The 16,835-nt window shown below is 42.6% G+C and overlaps 2 protein-coding genes across 10 annotated transcripts in view; one reads left to right on the forward strand and one right to left on the reverse strand.

The window, feature by feature from the left end:
- The window catches only part of prdm11 (PR domain containing 11), a 39,738-nt gene extending 31,360 nt beyond the window's left edge, over positions 1-8,378 (reverse strand). Inside the window, exon 1 of one of the 5 annotated variants that reach the window (XM_064313564.1) lies at positions 7,410-8,378. The gene's annotated coding sequence lies outside the window, so the exon portion shown is untranslated. The other 4 variants (XM_064313567.1, XM_064313568.1, XM_064313565.1 and 1 more) reach the window with 4 other exon arrangements.
- Positions 8,379-10,483: 2,105 nt separating this feature from the next.
- Positions 10,484-16,232, forward strand: znf408 (zinc finger protein 408). Of its 5 annotated transcripts, none has more exons than XM_064313570.1 (5): positions 10,484-10,589; positions 12,091-12,323; positions 12,568-12,635; positions 12,974-13,251; positions 13,349-16,232. In XM_064313570.1, exons 1-5 carry the CDS (start codon positions 10,559-10,561, stop codon positions 15,340-15,342), a joined length of 2,604 nt encoding a protein of 867 aa, XP_064169640.1. In that variant the 5' UTR covers positions 10,484-10,558; the 3' UTR covers positions 15,343-16,232. The 5 variants fall into 5 exon arrangements, with proteins under 5 accessions (XP_064169640.1, XP_064169641.1, XP_064169643.1 ...); XM_064313571.1 differs by lacking the exon at positions 10,484-10,589 and adding an exon at positions 10,634-11,120; XM_064313573.1 differs by lacking the exon at positions 10,484-10,589 and adding an exon at positions 10,636-11,077.
- Positions 16,233-16,835: the final 603 nt, after the last annotated feature.

The raw sequence follows: 16,835 nt of genomic DNA on the forward strand, positions 1-16,835 counted from the left end.
GAGCAGCAGCAGTGGTCATTACTACGACACACCATGCATACACAAGAATATATGGTATGACAGGGTGGTCATGGTAAACCACCCTGAAGTGCCATATATTGTTATATATGCACTGGCATGAAGTGGTCTCTTGTAACATGGTTACAAATAAAATGGATGGAAAATTTTAAATAAAACAGTATTTTGAAAACTTTTAATCGTGTACAAAACTAAAACTATTATGTACACACCCACCACTAAGCACCACTAACAACTTTTTTCTCATCTCTTCTGGAATTTTCTCTGAGCATGGCATAGTGTGCTTATATAAAGTTTCTGGTGACTACTTCACTCTGATGGTAAAGTTCAATATGAGTGAGGGGTAGATTCAACAGGGCAGGCTGCAATAAAGCTTGGCTGTGTTCAATCAGCTGAATCTAATTATCAATTATATTTGGTCAAATGGTTGATTGAGTGACTAAGGAGGTGATTACTTTTTCACATGGGTGATATGCTTTTTTATTAAATAAATGAAATGATATTAAAAATGGCCGTATTTTTAGACAGATATGTCCGCAGCTGTGGTTCATTGTAATTGCGTGATTTCGGTAATTCCTTTTTTCTCTGAGGCATCTGGTAGCCAGATTGACCATTTCTTGTTCACATACATGTACAACATACATGAGTATGTATGCCATACTTATTTATATACAGTACTTACACACATTCCATATTTTATAGTAGCGGTTGACATTCTTCCTCTTTTACACATAAGTGTCCAGCCTGAGCCATTCCCTTTTGTGCACACCATGTAGTGGCAATCGAACAACAAACATAGCCATGGAATTTGAAGGCGTTTCCAGCGTGTAGTGGTGCAGAAAATGAGGTCTGCCATGGCATATGCGTTTGACGATTTATTTACATGCAGATTCAAAAATACTTACAAAAGCCGGGTGCACTGAATGAATGATAACCGAACTAGCTCGTAAATATAAAACAAAACGTAAAATACTAACAATACGACAGGACAAACAGAACAGATGCACACACACGGTTGAAAAACTGTGTGGCTTCCCAAGTTCAAAATTCCCTGCTTCCTGTTCACCTGTGACTCCCCTATGCACGTGACCACTGTGATTACCTGCCTATGCCCTCTAGTGCACAGGTGGAGTAACTACAGCAACATTTACACAACATACAACATGTAGCACACATCAAATTGGCTACAACACACCATATGTAATTCAAGAGAGGCTGAATAGCAAGGCCCTGTCGCCCATGTTTTTATTTATTTTGTGCTGTTTTTTTGCGTGCAGGATGAAGTGAGCACCCTAAAAGCAAAGCATTATCTACAGTCCTGATAAAATATCTGCCTCAAAAAATGCAATACTTTTGATATCCTCCCACCCCCCTTTCCACTCTTTCATACATTATTTTCAAAGATAAATCCTTTTTTTCAATTCCACTACGCATCTTATGGATAAATATTTAATTTTGATGCACGGTTTACTTATTCAGAAGCTGACTGTTTCGATGCGACGCTCAACACCACTACGGTAGTGCAGCTGAAGAAACACTCTTCCTCGTGAGACCACTTCCCTCCCTCCACTGCATGACTCGGCATAAAAATACAGGAAAAACTTTTCCCAAGGGTATTTTATTCAAGCACCGGACATGGAGCACAACGCTGAACCGCATGCTGTTCGGGCCAAACAGCGATGAGGAAAAGGGGGTTTCTGGTGTCACCGCAGTATTAGTTCGGTCACTTTCACTGCGGTTCAGGAAATTAACTGAAATAAAATTAATGAGCTGAAAAATGCCCAATTGCCCATAAATGCTCTACGATTAGTTTTTAATCAATTCATCTCCAGAGTCGACTAGGCTAAACTGAAATTGAACTGACCCCAACTCTATGTTCCCAGTTCAGGGTTTTTCCTTCAATTAAAAGTCTTGGGCAGACTTCCTGTTTCTTCAAACAGACTATAGGAGAAATTGCGCCAAAAAAACCTTAAAGCAATTATTAGAAATGAACTGCTTTCAAGTTTACGTGCAATCTAACGACACGCTAAATTGACTTTAGGAGAATTGGCTTAATTTCATAAAAGAATGAGACTAAGCAGAGTGTGTGCTCCTCAGGCGGCCACTGTTTTCAACGGAAACTACCTACCTTCTACTACCTAAATTTTGGTGGACTGGTGTCTTTATAGGGCAATTGACAGTTTATTTATGAGGTATCTGCTTTTAGTGTACACTTATAGATCATTATATGATATAATTGAACATAATGCCATGAAATTACCTGAAATATGCCATCATTGTTCATGCAAATATGGGTTCTCTTTGCAATGGAATGAACAGGAAATGCTTCAGGATTAGGTAATTAAGCAATTCTCCTGTATTGTAATTAACCTACACTGTTTTTGTGTACAAGTGCAAAATTTTGAAAAACCCTTTGTGCTGTTACAAGGTACAAGTAACACCAGTGACAAAAAAGATGGCGTGAGCTATAGTCTGCGTGAATGTATAAAAAAATATATAAATAATATATACATAATAAATACATTAAGATGGCATTTTTATGAATTCATGAAGTTAAAAGGTTCATATTGTACCAAGCGACAAAAATTAAAAACACATTGCAAGACACACTGCAATTCTAAATCCCACTATTCTTGTAGAATGACCCTTTACAATGCGTTAATCCTACAGTGAAGCCTGTATCATATATTATTCTACTTGATTTGATAATGTAATCTGAGAAGCACTAAATGCCATGTTTAAATACACACAGTTAATAATTGCAGACATTGTTTCAAGAAGTCAAATATTGTCCATTTTACACATAAATCCTGCTATAACTGCACACAGCAGTATCTTGGACAACTGGCTGCTCAGCTGTTTCTTGGCCAGTGTCATTAGTGCACCATTAGTTAATGCACAAAGAAACCTAGCAAAAGATCTAGAGTTGATTCAAGGTGTAGCATTTGCATCTGGAGCCTGTTGCTGTCGTCTCTCAACATGAGGACCAAATAAGTTCCAAAGCCAGTAAGCAGGCCACCATGAAGCTGAAAATCTGAATAACTCGATCAGAGACATGGGAAAAACTTTGAGTGGGTCAAAATTAACCTTTCAGTACATGAAGAACCAAGAATGCACTGGAGGGCTCAGCAATAGCGAATTGGTAGACCATGAAAAACCACTGTAGTGGAGGATGACCAAAGAATACTTTCAGTTGTGAAGAAAATACCTTTATCAACTGACGAACAGATCAAGGACACTCTGCGGCATGCCCGCATACATGCGTCAAAGACTACTATAAAGAGAAGACTAACACCAGCATAACCTCAGAGGGTTCACCGCAAGATGCAAACCTCTAGTAAACCTCAAGAACAGAACAGCCAGGTTACAGTTTGCTAAAAAAATATATATATAATAAAAAAGTACATTTAAAAACATAAAAGTTTTGGAACAAAGTCATATGGCTCAATGAGATGAGTATTAACCTGTACCAAAGCTATGGAAAGAAGAAAGAGAGCAGAAAGAAAGGAACTGCTCATGATTCAAAGCATAGATATGTGGAACAGGGTGGAGGGTGTTATGGCTTGGGCATATATGGCTGCCACTGGAACTGGCTCACTTGTCAAGTTATTGATGATGTCACTGCTGACAGCAGCAAGACTAATTCTGAAGTGTAGAGAAACATCTTATCTGCTCAGATCCACGCAAATGCTTCAAAACTCATTGGACAGCACTCCACCATGCATCAGGGCAATGACCCCCAAACATACTGCTAAAGCAACCAAAAAGTTTTTCGGGGCCAGAAAGTGGAATGTTCTTGAAGTCAATCACCCATCCTGAATCCAACTGAACATGCCCCTCACTTGCTGAAGACTGAAGGAAAAAAGTCCCAGACACAAATAGCCACTGACTAGGGATGAATATTTTAAAGAATTTCCTTAATCGATTTTCGTTAAAATTAATGACCGATCATCGAGCATCATCAAACATCTGATTGCAGCAACTGACAAGGACGCAGGTCAGAATCTTACGCAATCACTGTTTCTCCCAGTCTTCGGTCAAGTTCTAGGATGTATGAACTTGAAACATTTATGAAAATACAAGATAGGCTGCAACCTTATTGTACTATAACAGGTTGACACTGTGAGGTTAGGCGAATCGTCCCAAATTCTCAATATGTGTAGGTGGGGCTTCAACTGAAGGAGCCAAATCTCCCACAGACCTACAACTCAGTGGTGGGTAAAATGTGGTATATCGGATAAGATCATTCAGCAGAAACCACACTCACAAACTAACTTCCATTCTCCAGGCCAGGGATCTCCAAGTTCTCTGCGGAAGGGCCACTGTGGCTCTTCAGTCAACCTGTGACTTTAAGTGTCAAAGTACTGAAGGACATCAACCACCAGCAGACACGGTGGCTATCTAGGACTGATGTTTAAGATCCTCGTTCTCAAGACACAGCGTCTGGGGTGGAGACTTTTAAGCACTTTAAGCATTTAAGCCAGTTACATGTGAATCATCATTTCCCACCAGAGGTCTACAGCAGGTCAGGTTTGGATGCAGTGCGTGTGAACAGCCAGCCCCAGCAACATGCAGAGGACGGCAAAGCACAAAACACCTGAACTCTCCTGCTTAGGCTGTCACATATCCATGTCACCTAATGGTGGTCAATCACCTGTCACTGGCAGTGTACAGTATGGACTAAGACAGCAGAGAATAGCATATAGCATAGGCTACTTATTTATGCTTAATACATTCATCTCATTCTGCCAAATAATACAGATGCCAACAACACAAAAACACGGTTAACAAAAAGAAAAATGTGGACCGCAAAGAACGTTCTGCAATGGAAGAACAGATGTATCCGAACAGTATCAAGGATGTGATTCCTTCATTATTAATTAGAAAACATGGATTTTCCCACAACAAATGTCTCAATCAAAGGCAGTACACCATGGACACATATACCAAGAGTTTTGCACTTTTTTGACAGAGAGAACGTTTACCAATAAAGCTGAATACTGGTGGAATAATGGGTCTGAATTCAGTATTTCCTGAAAATCGCAGGAGAAGTCAGAACAGGTCGCTTTAGTATATACTGATGTAAGCTATATAGAACATGTAACACGCATTATCCGAGACGGATGCAGTTACATTGTTATAATCAACATCAAAGTTCAGTAGGCCCTGTTTGACGCTCTCTACAACTGAGCTAACTTGCAGCATCAAAGTAGTGTCGGCAAGAATAACTTTTTAAACCGGATGTAACTGATTTCCCTCGCAGAACTAAAATATGCTCAACAACATAACTGCCGGTGCAGATATCACATACAAGTCCGTTGACTCGCATATAAGCACGTTTGTATGCTAGTCAGTGGCCTGCGGTATACTTCCGCTGAAATTGTTTTTGGGGAAGTATTTCCACTATTTCTAACATGTCTATTTAAAAATGCCCGTAATTTAAGATTGTCGTCTTTTTCAACTGAAATGCTTGCCCTCAAAAAAATTAACGGTCAAGTCTCGGATAACATCTGTTCCCTTTTTTGTCCACTGGCAGAAGATTGATCTTTATTATCTCAGGAAATCATCTCTGTCCACTGTTTATGCCCCTGATGAGAAAAGGTTGAAAACCCCCAATTTAGACAGTAACACACATTTAGGTCATGTGCCCTGAAATAATGTTCCTAGTTATAATGTGAACATATCAATCCAGAAACTCACTCACAAAACATGTTAACCCTGATGTAACATGAAAATCTGTCAAATTTATATCACATACTGTTGTTTGTAAGGGCGGCAGTGAAGTATAATGGGAAAGGAACTGGTCTCGTAACCTAAAGGTCACTGGTTCGATTCCTGGGTAGGAAACTGATGTTGTACCTTTGAGCAAGGTACTTAACCTGCATTGCTTCAGTATGTATCCATCTGTATAAATGGACTTAATGTAAATGCTATGTAAAAGTTGTGCAAGTCACTCTGGATAACAGCGTCTGCTAAATGCTCGTAATGTAATGCTAGTACTAATTGCAGTCGGCAACAGTAGGGCTAAGCTACTGTTATGGTTGGATGCTGATTATTTGATCCCAAAAAATAAAAAAGATTTATTTCTAAAACAGAGGGATGGTCCTGCAGTGTAACTAAGACCGATGCCTTCGTGGGATTTAGACATTGACTTAATTAACTATAAATTCTATTCAGACAACAAGACAACAGAGTGAATAACTAGCTATACCTTTATTCTTGGAACAAGGTTTCTGTACAATGTCACTGAATATGACAGCTGTTGGTCTAAAATGTTGCAACCACCACCAAATCCTTTCACTACCTGCACAAACTATAATACAATGAATAGGCCTATATACCAGCGAATGTATTTATCTTCCAGTAATATTACCGAAGACAGAATAAACCGCTTTTGCTCACGGCAAGTGGTTAAAGACATCAACAGAGTAGCGGTAGGTTACAATCAATGACAGCGTAACCTTAAGTGAAACACTTCTTCGACGGCCACGAATAAAGAAAACTGTAGCCTACACCTACGTGGTGCAGGACAGTTGTAATGGAACACAACACAATAAGAGCGGCAAAACAACATTTCAACCGAAAAGAATTTCTCAAGATTGAGAAATTGAGTATTTGCCTCACGCTGCCTGAACAATCAACAAACCAGGTTTGAAACAGCTCGAACTGTTAGCCATAGAAAAAATAAGAACGTGCGTTTTTACACAGTGCAATACTAAGACACTTTCCCCATATAAATGCCTATTGCAGCTATAGGTAGCGCAGATTTTCGGTTTATCTGGTTGACTCAGTCCTTACTCGGGAATGCAACCTACACAAATGAAACCAACAGCAGTCTTTCATTTTTAATAAGGACTTATATTAAAATAGGCTACTATCCGCTGTGTCTTCGACTAATCTGGACGTCCGGAGTATACCTCGGAAATAAATAAATAGTGTACTCGATTCCTTGTTCGCTCCAGAAATGAGGGCGTATACATTTTTAGGGGCACACCTCCACATACATAGACAACCATCACAGGCCAAATACACACTCCTCCTCGGTAACACGCTCCCTATCCAAAATATCTGAGACACCAATTCAAGATGCTGATTGGTCATTGGCGATGTCCGTCAAAACTGAATGCACTGTGTAGAAAAACTGCAACAACTGGGGTAATAATGTCCCCTTAAAACAAACTCACGGTATACCTGTAAAGTTTCTTCTGCAACAGCAATACCTCAACATCTATAAGAGTATCCAAAACCATCGACTGAATTGCACACAGCGTGGTCTTGGGCATTAGAGGTAGATATTTCCTCGATTCCCCTCTGCAGGCAATTGGCAATTTGCCTAACGTTTTCGGAAGCCATTTTCATTGGCCACATTGGCTACTAAAAGACAGACTCACCTTCCAAGAATCCGCAACCCCGGGAGGGTTGTCTTTTAATCGCTTTATTCCACAATAATAAGTCTCCCCTTTCCTGTTTCGCCCCCGACAACGCAGCAATAAAATCTGATTTCACTAGTCCTCGGCGATGTAAAGTTTTTATTTGAAATAATTTCAGCGAGTCAGCAGCTTCTCTCAGCTTTGACCACCATCTTTTTAATACAGGAAATGACATGGAAAACGGAAGAAAGCAACTTGAGAACAGAGGGGACCCTAAAATCAAAGACATACGATGTTTTACCCAAAAGTTTAGTTGTATAAAAATCTGCCACTGTTATACTATTCACAGAGGTGTGTGCATAACCTGGTGTTTTCTTAAACCAGTGTTTCGCAAAACAACGTATAAAGCATTAAAATGCTATTTTAAAAATCGTTTTCCTTCCGGTGGTTAACTTCATTATGTCACTTAACGTTAACTGCAATCAGTGCACTGCTTGGAGGTTTTGCTACGCTTAATGCATGTAGCCGGCGCAGGCTACTTTAATAATCTGCAGTGTAAAGTTTCGTTGAAAGCAACGTTAAATGGTGTAGCCAAGCTACTGCTATCTGTTGAATCTATGACTTAATCGCTAGGCTAGCTAACTAAAACAGGAATGAAATTGCTCGCAAATAAAATACAGTTGTGCCAAATACAGTCGCCTAACGTTAACCTATCCTGTACTACAATGAAATTACAAAAGCCTATGTCTCTCCAACGTCAAAGATCCGTCCGCCAGGAATACACAGTTACTTTGTAAATGTCTCCGGAAGACAATGTAACAATGGACAACGTCTGCGTTTTATCCGGAGTCGATCAGTGGGAACTAGGCAACAATGTGACGACTTTTGCCTTGATTTGAATGTGCCCGCTCAGCCAGCGTAACCTACTCTGCAACCATATTTAGTTCGATCTTCATCCCGTTTTCTATCTCTGAGGTGCAAATATAACTAGTAACACTTGGTCCTGCAAGTTGGAACAAACCATTTTTTGTTGGATTTTTGTCAATGCTACTGCCCAGTGGCAGCAGTATTGTTCAGATTGGAGTATTAGGCTATCAAACCAGACTTCATGTTGTATCATCTGTACGAGAGTCCCATAATGCTGCTGGAATTTCTCGGCCTTGGTTAATTACAGTGTGTATGCTATAATGGGACATAATTATTTCTGCAGCAAACCACGTTTTTTTCTATTGTAGCCTAATATTCAATAAAAATGTGAAAATGGACATTCACACAGCTTCAGAGCATCCACAAGAGTAGCTAAGTAGTTAAGCCTGTACACATTATGTAAGCTATAGGTGACTATACAGCTACCTTTTGCTCTATCCTGTGTACTCAAGTTTGTATTTATTTATTTAGTGATTACTTGAATTACGGTATTAGTTTGCCAGATACACAAATTATCTAGACATTGATATTAAAACACTACACGAAAGGCATACAGTCATGGTACAGCCCCTTAAGGACAGGGAACCCTGTAACTTTGCCTACGTAATTTATTGACTGAGTGCAACTGTAGCTCATGTGTTTCCACAAAGCTCAGGCATTTGTAAACTAAAACTAAAAAAGTGCAACAGAACAGGCACAGAAGCCTGTAGACATAAGACTGTAAAAAATGTTATTAGTTAACTATTTTCATACTTTGTAGTCCATGCTCACCAGTATTCTGAAAGTATATGCCAGCAGTAGCACAAGGTATGGTGGGAACATGTATGAAATTTTGAATGCTACCCAGGACAAAGAAAAGTATGGATGGGTGAAGGGTTGACATACTTTGAGCCAAGCTGTAATCATATTGTAGAGGCTGCATACGTGTTTTGTTATGTACACACTTGCTTGTAATTTTCCATTGGACCGTGGCAATATGTAGACCAAACATCCAGACACAACGGATGAAGCTGGCATCTTGAGCAAACAAGATGTACCCACAAGAACAGTGAAAAACCCAACAACCAGGTAAGATTGACCCAAACATCTGCCTATAAAATTTTTGTGAGGGTAGCAGATGGTACCAACACATGGTTGCACAACCTCTTTGGAATTATATTAACATGCCTGTAAATAAACAATATGCCTTTAAAAAAAATGCAGTGCATCACTGCATTAAAACACGTTTAATGCAGTGATGTCTCAGACATACTATTTCTGCAGAAATAAAAGACCCACTTGCAGTACATTGCTGTTTTCTGTCTTTGTTGTCTAAATGAGGATAACCCAGCAAATGCTGTGTGCTTCTGCACTTGACATGTTAAATTTCCAACTAGCCCATAAACCCTTCCCCTTGTTGACCCTATGCAATACATAGACCGGTGCCTTCACATGGGATGCCACCATATTAGAGGATGTCCGGAACTTTAGTGATCAAATATCAGCAACTTTGGTCAAGCCAGGAACCCTGTAGACTCAAGAAAAAATGTGACATTTCAAGATCCATTTCTTTGTATGTGGCATCTGTACAGCGGCAACAACATGAGAGAACACCACCTAAAGGTTGCTGCAGTAGTAACGGATGTCTGTGCTGCTCACACATAGCAACAAAGGAAACTGCTGGACTGCTTGTGGCAAGGTAGCTATAACGGCTTTTGGGGGCATCGGAAATGGTCCTGGTCTCAAATACTACAGCACTGTTACCAAATGTAAAAGTATGCCTGGGAGCACAGCCTGGACTTGCGCGTTTGCTGTCTCCAAGGTGATGACTTTAGTCAACTGGCTGGAGTTTGATTTTCAATTTGAGACTTTTACGCGTGCATGTATCGCACACATCTTACGCCACCTTTGTTTTGTAAATGTACCCTTTTTCTCATTTTCAATTAATGTATTGATAGACGATAAATTGATTTCAGAGAATCAACAATCAACTCTTGACATTCTAGGTTAGTCAACCCAAAGAAAATCGCGCAAGAGCAGAAATAAACATATGACGTTGATATGACATGACTGTGCAGCTGTCAAGTGATCTAAGGATCTATTTTTTTCTCTCCAAATCTGTGATTAGCTTTGGCGTGAGGTTTACTGAGAACGAGAAATTATCTAAAAACGTGAGTATGAACGCCAGATGCGAGACACTTGGCAATCATGGATACTCAGCTTTTATAGTATGAGCTTCTAACATTAGACAACTGGGAGGACCTATGAACCAGCAATGCTTTATTTTTGCTTCGAGTTAAGTAATTATGCTTCCCTCAATATAACGTAAACTAGGCAACTTTGACGTTAGGATTCTAGCGCCAACTTCATTTTATGAATTCAGAAATTTCATTTGTGTCACCGATAACTCGCTCCCATAGAAACGGATTTCTATTTTACCAGAGCGTAGGGTGACACTTCAGTTTCTTGTAAATAATGGTTCTCAATTTTTTTTTAACGCGCCGATAGAATGGCTCAGGGTTTCTATGTTTCAGTGTTAACTATGGCTAGTTATAACTTTTGTTCGACCACTGCATTTGTCTGAAATCCGTTTTACCTCAAGAATCGTTAGCTGAACAGCGAAAAAGTGTTTGTGAGGCGATGTTTCCTCGGGGAAGGTTTGTCTCGAAGATACAACTTCCGGACGATGTCCTTGTTGGCTGGAGAATGATAATTTTCCCGGAGTTTTTGTTAAAAAAAGAAGGCACTACCTTGGCCAAGGCGTAGAAGAAATCTAACCCTGAGTTAGTTAATTTTTTATTCTCATGTTATTGTTTCTTGGTAGATGTGAGTAAATGTCTAACTTGCAACATCTTTGCAGATCGACATGTTCATTACCTAGCACGCGAACTCTTGGCTAGGCTATATCAATGGACTGTCATATTGGTGTAGTTAACTGTACTAACTTAGCCTACTGTTACAGTATCTAGCCTTATATGATTTCTGCCGATAGATTTATATCTGTCTAGTTAGCTAGCCAGTTAACTACAAACCACCAAGTTCTCTGGTTACGATGAGGAAGTTCCGGCGTCTATTTAAGTAGCTAGCTCACAAGCTATTGCTTGAATACTAGCAGCTAGTCTTCCTGTAATGTATCAAAATGGAGCGTTTCATTTGTATTTGCGTGTCTGAGTGTTTACGCTCAGTGGTTACGCCAGTGCTCGAATAGAGTGTCTGTAGTTCCGTGACATGCTTGCATGCTGCACACGTGAGTTTTTGTAGCGGCATACTGGGGCTTTCAATGGCAAACCTATCAATTGTATGCTCTTTTGGCTATTTAACAGTGTTAGCTATCGTAGCTAGCGAATGAATACGTACTGTCTGTTTTATGCCGTTAGCACCGAAAGTCATTTCGTCACAGGTGCGCATGCTCATATATTTACTACAAAGGGCTTAGAAGTAAAATGCAATCTCGTTTGCGTTTTATTGCTAAAAACGTTGACAATTTAACGGAGTGTTCAGAGTAAACTATTGCACACTGTTATGCTGGCCATATTTGTCAACATAAAACTTGCCACGATGTTTATCACACTTTCTTTACAGTTTCAAAATGTAATGACAAAAGGGTATATGTATTACATTTCACATATTGTTGGTTTAATGTCACATTGTAAATGTAATGCAAAAGCATTACAATTTAGAACAATTCCGCAATGTACTTTATTCTCATACTGTTGCTTAGTGGTTGCTAATCATTATCTATAATCATTATCTATAAGCAGGTTGTAGACTGTAGCTGTTTTTCTTTTGGATTTAGTGTCTAAGTACCGTGGAAAGGACCCCCTAAGATGTTTAAAGGACTTATCACCAGGCCAGGACTCCCTCCACAAGGTACTGCAAGCTGTGCCTCGAGGCCTCACCGTGGGTCCTTCCTTGGCAAGCAGTGATCGCTTGGGGCTTTGGTGCGTCGGGCGTGCCCTGCAGAAAGGGGCTCTCTTGGGCCTGCAGGAAGACCAAGTCAAGAGCACAGGCAATGGAGAAACACAAGAGGTACACAAGCATTGCAAGAACTATAATTCTGGCATGAGGCCAATGCAAACTGCATGTTTTAACGACCAACGTCCATGGAAGCCTGTTGAAGTGCAACACGTGCAGATCCAGTAAATCACAAAGCTGATGATTTTTAGAAATTAGTAGTGCTAGTAGAACCCAATAATTACAGCCATCCTCTGTACAAGTTTGAATGGAATGTTTTTGCAGTCTAACAGAACAGGTATATTTAATTTGTTCATAGAGTGGGGGTGAAGTTCCATGTGCAGCAGTTACCAGTGGGCCTGGCGGGGATGAGAGTTACTGGATTAGGTATGTCACTCCAGACACCACTTCAACTTTTATTACATTTGCTGGTTCTGATTGTAAAACAACACCTGTGCACTGACATCAAACCTTGCATTTCACTTGCTTACAATAGTTAATGCATTTAATATTTGAATTCAGTTACATTGAATACAAGTCTTCTGTGTAGAACAAAATATGTTTTTCCTACATTATGGGCTTTGAACATCTGTTTTCCCACCCAAAATCAATAGTGTCCATGTCTGTATATTGCAGACTTAGCTGCCACTGGACAGACATCATTTCACAGTGCACAATATTTTGTCCAGTAATGATTTGTGAATTTTTCTTCTTGTATCAAACAGATTCGCCTGTTTTGCAAAGAGTAAGGCGGAGCAGAATGTGAGCGTCCAGGAAGTTGATGGCAGGCTCTGTCTCAGGGCTTGTGAGGACATCGATCCAGGAACGGAGCTGCTTCTCTGGATGGAGGATCAACAGGGTCCTCCTCAACCGCTGGAACCAGAAAAAAGCCAGAGAGGGAAGGTCACTGCAGAAGTGGTTCTTGAAGAGGACGCGCCTTTTGTGGAAGGAGTGAACCGGCCTCATGAGGAGACTGCTCTGGAGCAGGAGTCACAGCTTCCAGGTACCATTCTCTGTAGATGTGTTTACTCTTTGCCCGCTGCACATTAGCAACATGGATGCCATTTGATGAATAACTGTTTGGTGTTGCTTATCTGCAGATGTGACCAAGACTTCTCTGGCGGCTTCAGGAGAGGGGAATGGGAAGTCCACGTTGCAGAGCCATATCAGAAGAAGAAAACCGCAAATATTTCGAATGAAGAAGAAACCTGTGAGGAACCTTGAAACCTGTGCCCCTAAACAGGCCAAGCAAAATGGGGGCGGGGGAGGCTGGTGTGAAAACAGTACCGCGAACGCTTTTCCGGAGTTGTCCAACGTGCTCCTGAACGAAGGTGGGGTTCCCTCGGAGGAAATGCAAAAGGCGGGAGAGGAGTGTCACGCTGGCAGAAAGGTGGAAGAGCAGGGCCCAGGTGCCTCTAGAGCCAGCTCTCGCCTGGCCGCCAAGCCCAGGAAGGTGCACACGCTCGTCAGCCGCATCCAGAAGAGGCTGCAGGAGCGGAAGATGAGGGTGCTGGAGCAGCGCGTGGGCGAACAGGGCCCTTCTGAGGACAGCCCCGTGGAAGCCCTTCCCGGAGGCCCCAAAAACAGAGCGGCTGACCAGGAAGCAGGTGCGACAGAAAAGGTGGAAGCACATCACTTTGCGGTCCAGCAGAACCCCTATGACTTCCTCAAGGGTATATATCGAGGGGGAGGGCAGGGAGCTCAACAGGAGGCTTTTGTGCCCGTGCCCGAACTGTTCCATTTAGACACCAGGGAGAGGCGGTACAAGTGCGACGAGTGTGACAAGAGCTTCTTCCAGCTGTGCCACTTGAAGAAGCACAAGTTCACCCACTCCGACCTCAAACCGTACCTGTGCACGGAGTGCGGGAAGAACTACAGCTCCCAGGAGAGCTTTCGCGCCCACCTCCTCATGCACAAGGGGGAGAGGCCCTTCAAGTGTCAGCAGTGCGACAAGAGCTACGGCCTGAAGCGGGACCTGAAGGAGCACGAGGTCCTCCACACCGGCGAGCGGCCCTTCGTCTGCGACATCTGCGGGAAGGCCTTCGCCCGCCGGCCCTCACTGCGCATCCACCGCGAGGCCCACCGGGCCCGGGAGACCGGCGTCCGGGCCGCCAAGATCAAGTGTCCCGTCTGCGGCAAGGAGCTGGCCAATTCGGGCTCGCTGCGGAACCACATGAGGCTGCACACCGGGGAGCGGCCGCACCCCTGCCCCCACTGCGGCAAGACCTTCCGGCAGCGGGGCAACCTGCTGGGGCACCTGCGCATCCACACGGGGGAGAAGCCCTTCAAGTGCGACCACTGCGACCGGCGCTTCTCGCAGGCGCCCGAGCTTCGGCGCCACCTCATCTCGCACACGGGGGAGGCCTACCTCTGCCCTGTCTGCGGAAAGGCCCTCCGGGACCCCCACACTCTGCGGGCCCACGAGCTCCTGCACACGGGCGAGCGCCCCCACACCTGCGAGGTGTGCGGGAAGGGATACACCCTGGCCACCAAGCTCCGCCGCCACCAGAAGTCCCACCTGGAGGAGAAGCCGTACAAGTGCTCGACGTGCGGCGCCGGCTACACGCTCATGCAGAGCCTGGTCCGCCATCAGCAGGTCCACAAGAGGAAGGAGCAGAAGGTGGCTGGGGAGCTGGCCGAGGCCCTGGCGGCCCTGGAGCCTGGCCACCCAACCCCGGTGAAGGGGAGGCCGAGGAGAAGTGCCCCAAAGGTGGTCTCCAGGCCCAGGGCGCAGCAGTGGGAGGGCCTGGGGCCCCCTGGGGAGCAGATGGTGGTTTATGTCCAGGACATCGATGGTCTGACCATGGAGCCCACCCCCGAGGAGGTCATCATCAGCACTTCTGGACCCTTCCAGGACGGGGCGGCCTTCTCGCCCGAGCACGTCATCCACAAAATAGTGGGCACCTCTGGCCAGCTGAACCAAATGGTGCAGGAGCAGGAGTGCGTGCAGCTGAACGAGGACGTTATAGAGATCATCGTGTCGGACTCCACTGAGAAGTGCATCATCGTGGAGGAGCACAAGGTCCCCGGAAACGTGGTGATTCTGCAGGGAGACGATGGGCTGAGCTCTGTGGCAGAGACTATTGAGATATAATCAAGTTCTCTTCTGCCTGACATTGGATGGTTTCGTGTATGCCCAAACAATTTCACTATTGATGATGAAAGAGCAGTTTATGGAATATGGACACTTAGCCCAGAAAGTGGGGTTATTGGTAGGACTTGGTAGGACAATATACACATTGGTGTTACTTTGCATGTTATTGGATTACTGTAGTCAATTTTGTACAGAACATTTTGTATTATGTAGTTGCTGTGGGACTAAAATAAACCAAAAAAACTCAAAAGTTGAAGGAAATGATTAAGCGGTGTTTTGGTTCAGGTTGCATTGTGACACCATCAGCAGCGTCTCTGTAAGATTTCTGCAAATATTGACAGTCCTGTATGGTCAACCTTGTCTGAGCACTAACTGTTCCAAAACCGTCCTTTTCAAGTACCACACAAGTTGTGGTTTTTGTGATTTGCGTAGAAATAACCGTATCGTTGTCAAAAAAAGGTGCAAATCATGTAAGGTGCCGTTTCATGTAAAGTTTTTCAAAATGTGCCCCTCACTTTCACAGTCTCACCTTCTCATGCCCTCTGAGCCCATAGTACTAAATGCCAAATGGAAAGTTTAGCTTTCACTTCATAACATTACATTTGAAATAATGTATACAGAAGCCTTAAATTACTTAAAATATATTGTGTATTTCCTGTTTACTTTGCTGCAATGGCAGCAAATTCTGACATCACCTTTGTACTGTGTGTTATCCAATATTTGAAGTCAAATATTTAAACGTCCAGGACTTGCAACTGGATCAATAGTCTTTTTGATTTGGGGCTTCTTTTATGCTGAGCGCAAGATTTGGATGTGTATGGGTTTTATAATAACACGATTCCAAGCAATTGACGATGAAAAAATAAATCTCCTTGCAATGATGATATTCGAACCTATAAAGGTGTGGCGTGAATCTGGATTTACCAGCAGAGCATAGAACACCAGTTCTCTGCTTTTTTTACTTGTTTTGGAGCCTCCGTGAGACCATGTTCTCTTTCTCTTCTGCTCATACCCTTGTCCTGATTTAAGTCATGTAGAATGTTTACTCGTCCACTTTCACTTTTCCTCCAGTTCAGTGTGCGCTTCACATGCCAGGCACTCAACAGATGCAATTAGCTCGAGTGACTTACACTGCTTACATTGTTTCCATTCAATCTTTGTCAGTTTTCTTGAAGCATTTCAAGTTAAACACTTTGCTCAAGTGTAGTTTTAAGCCTGGCTCGAGAGTATAGTGGCAGTTATAAGCCTTGACTCGTAAGCCTGGTTCTCTACCATTATGCAACACTGCCTCCCACACCGCATTAAATATAATGAGCAACTGCATTTATGCAAATGTACCTTTTTCCCCGTACTCATGTACAAATAAAGTTTCATAATCAAAGTCAATACTGGCTTACGATTGAGCACAGCGCATCATGATGAGCACGATTCTGGGACTGTCTTTCTAGAAATCTAAAGAAACCATAATTCAGTGCACTGGCTCACAAATGATT

Source organism: Anguilla rostrata, chromosome 16, assembly GCF_018555375.3.
Source record: "Anguilla rostrata isolate EN2019 chromosome 16, ASM1855537v3, whole genome shotgun sequence".
Classification (NCBI taxonomy): Eukaryota; Metazoa; Chordata; class Actinopteri; order Anguilliformes; family Anguillidae; genus Anguilla; species Anguilla rostrata.

Bases quoted from the DNA above. Each gene is read 5' to 3' on its own strand.
- znf408 (XM_064313569.1), top strand. From the start codon at position 11,640: ATGAATACGTACTGTCTGTTTTATGCCGTTAGCACCGAAAGTCATTTC. The intron at 12,636-12,973 runs GTATGTCACTCC...TGTATCAAACAG, and splicing joins GATGAGAGTTACTGGATTAG to ATTCGCCTGTTTTGCAAAGA. The intron at 13,252-13,348 runs GTACCATTCTCT...GCTTATCTGCAG, and splicing joins GCAGGAGTCACAGCTTCCAG to ATGTGACCAAGACTTCTCTG.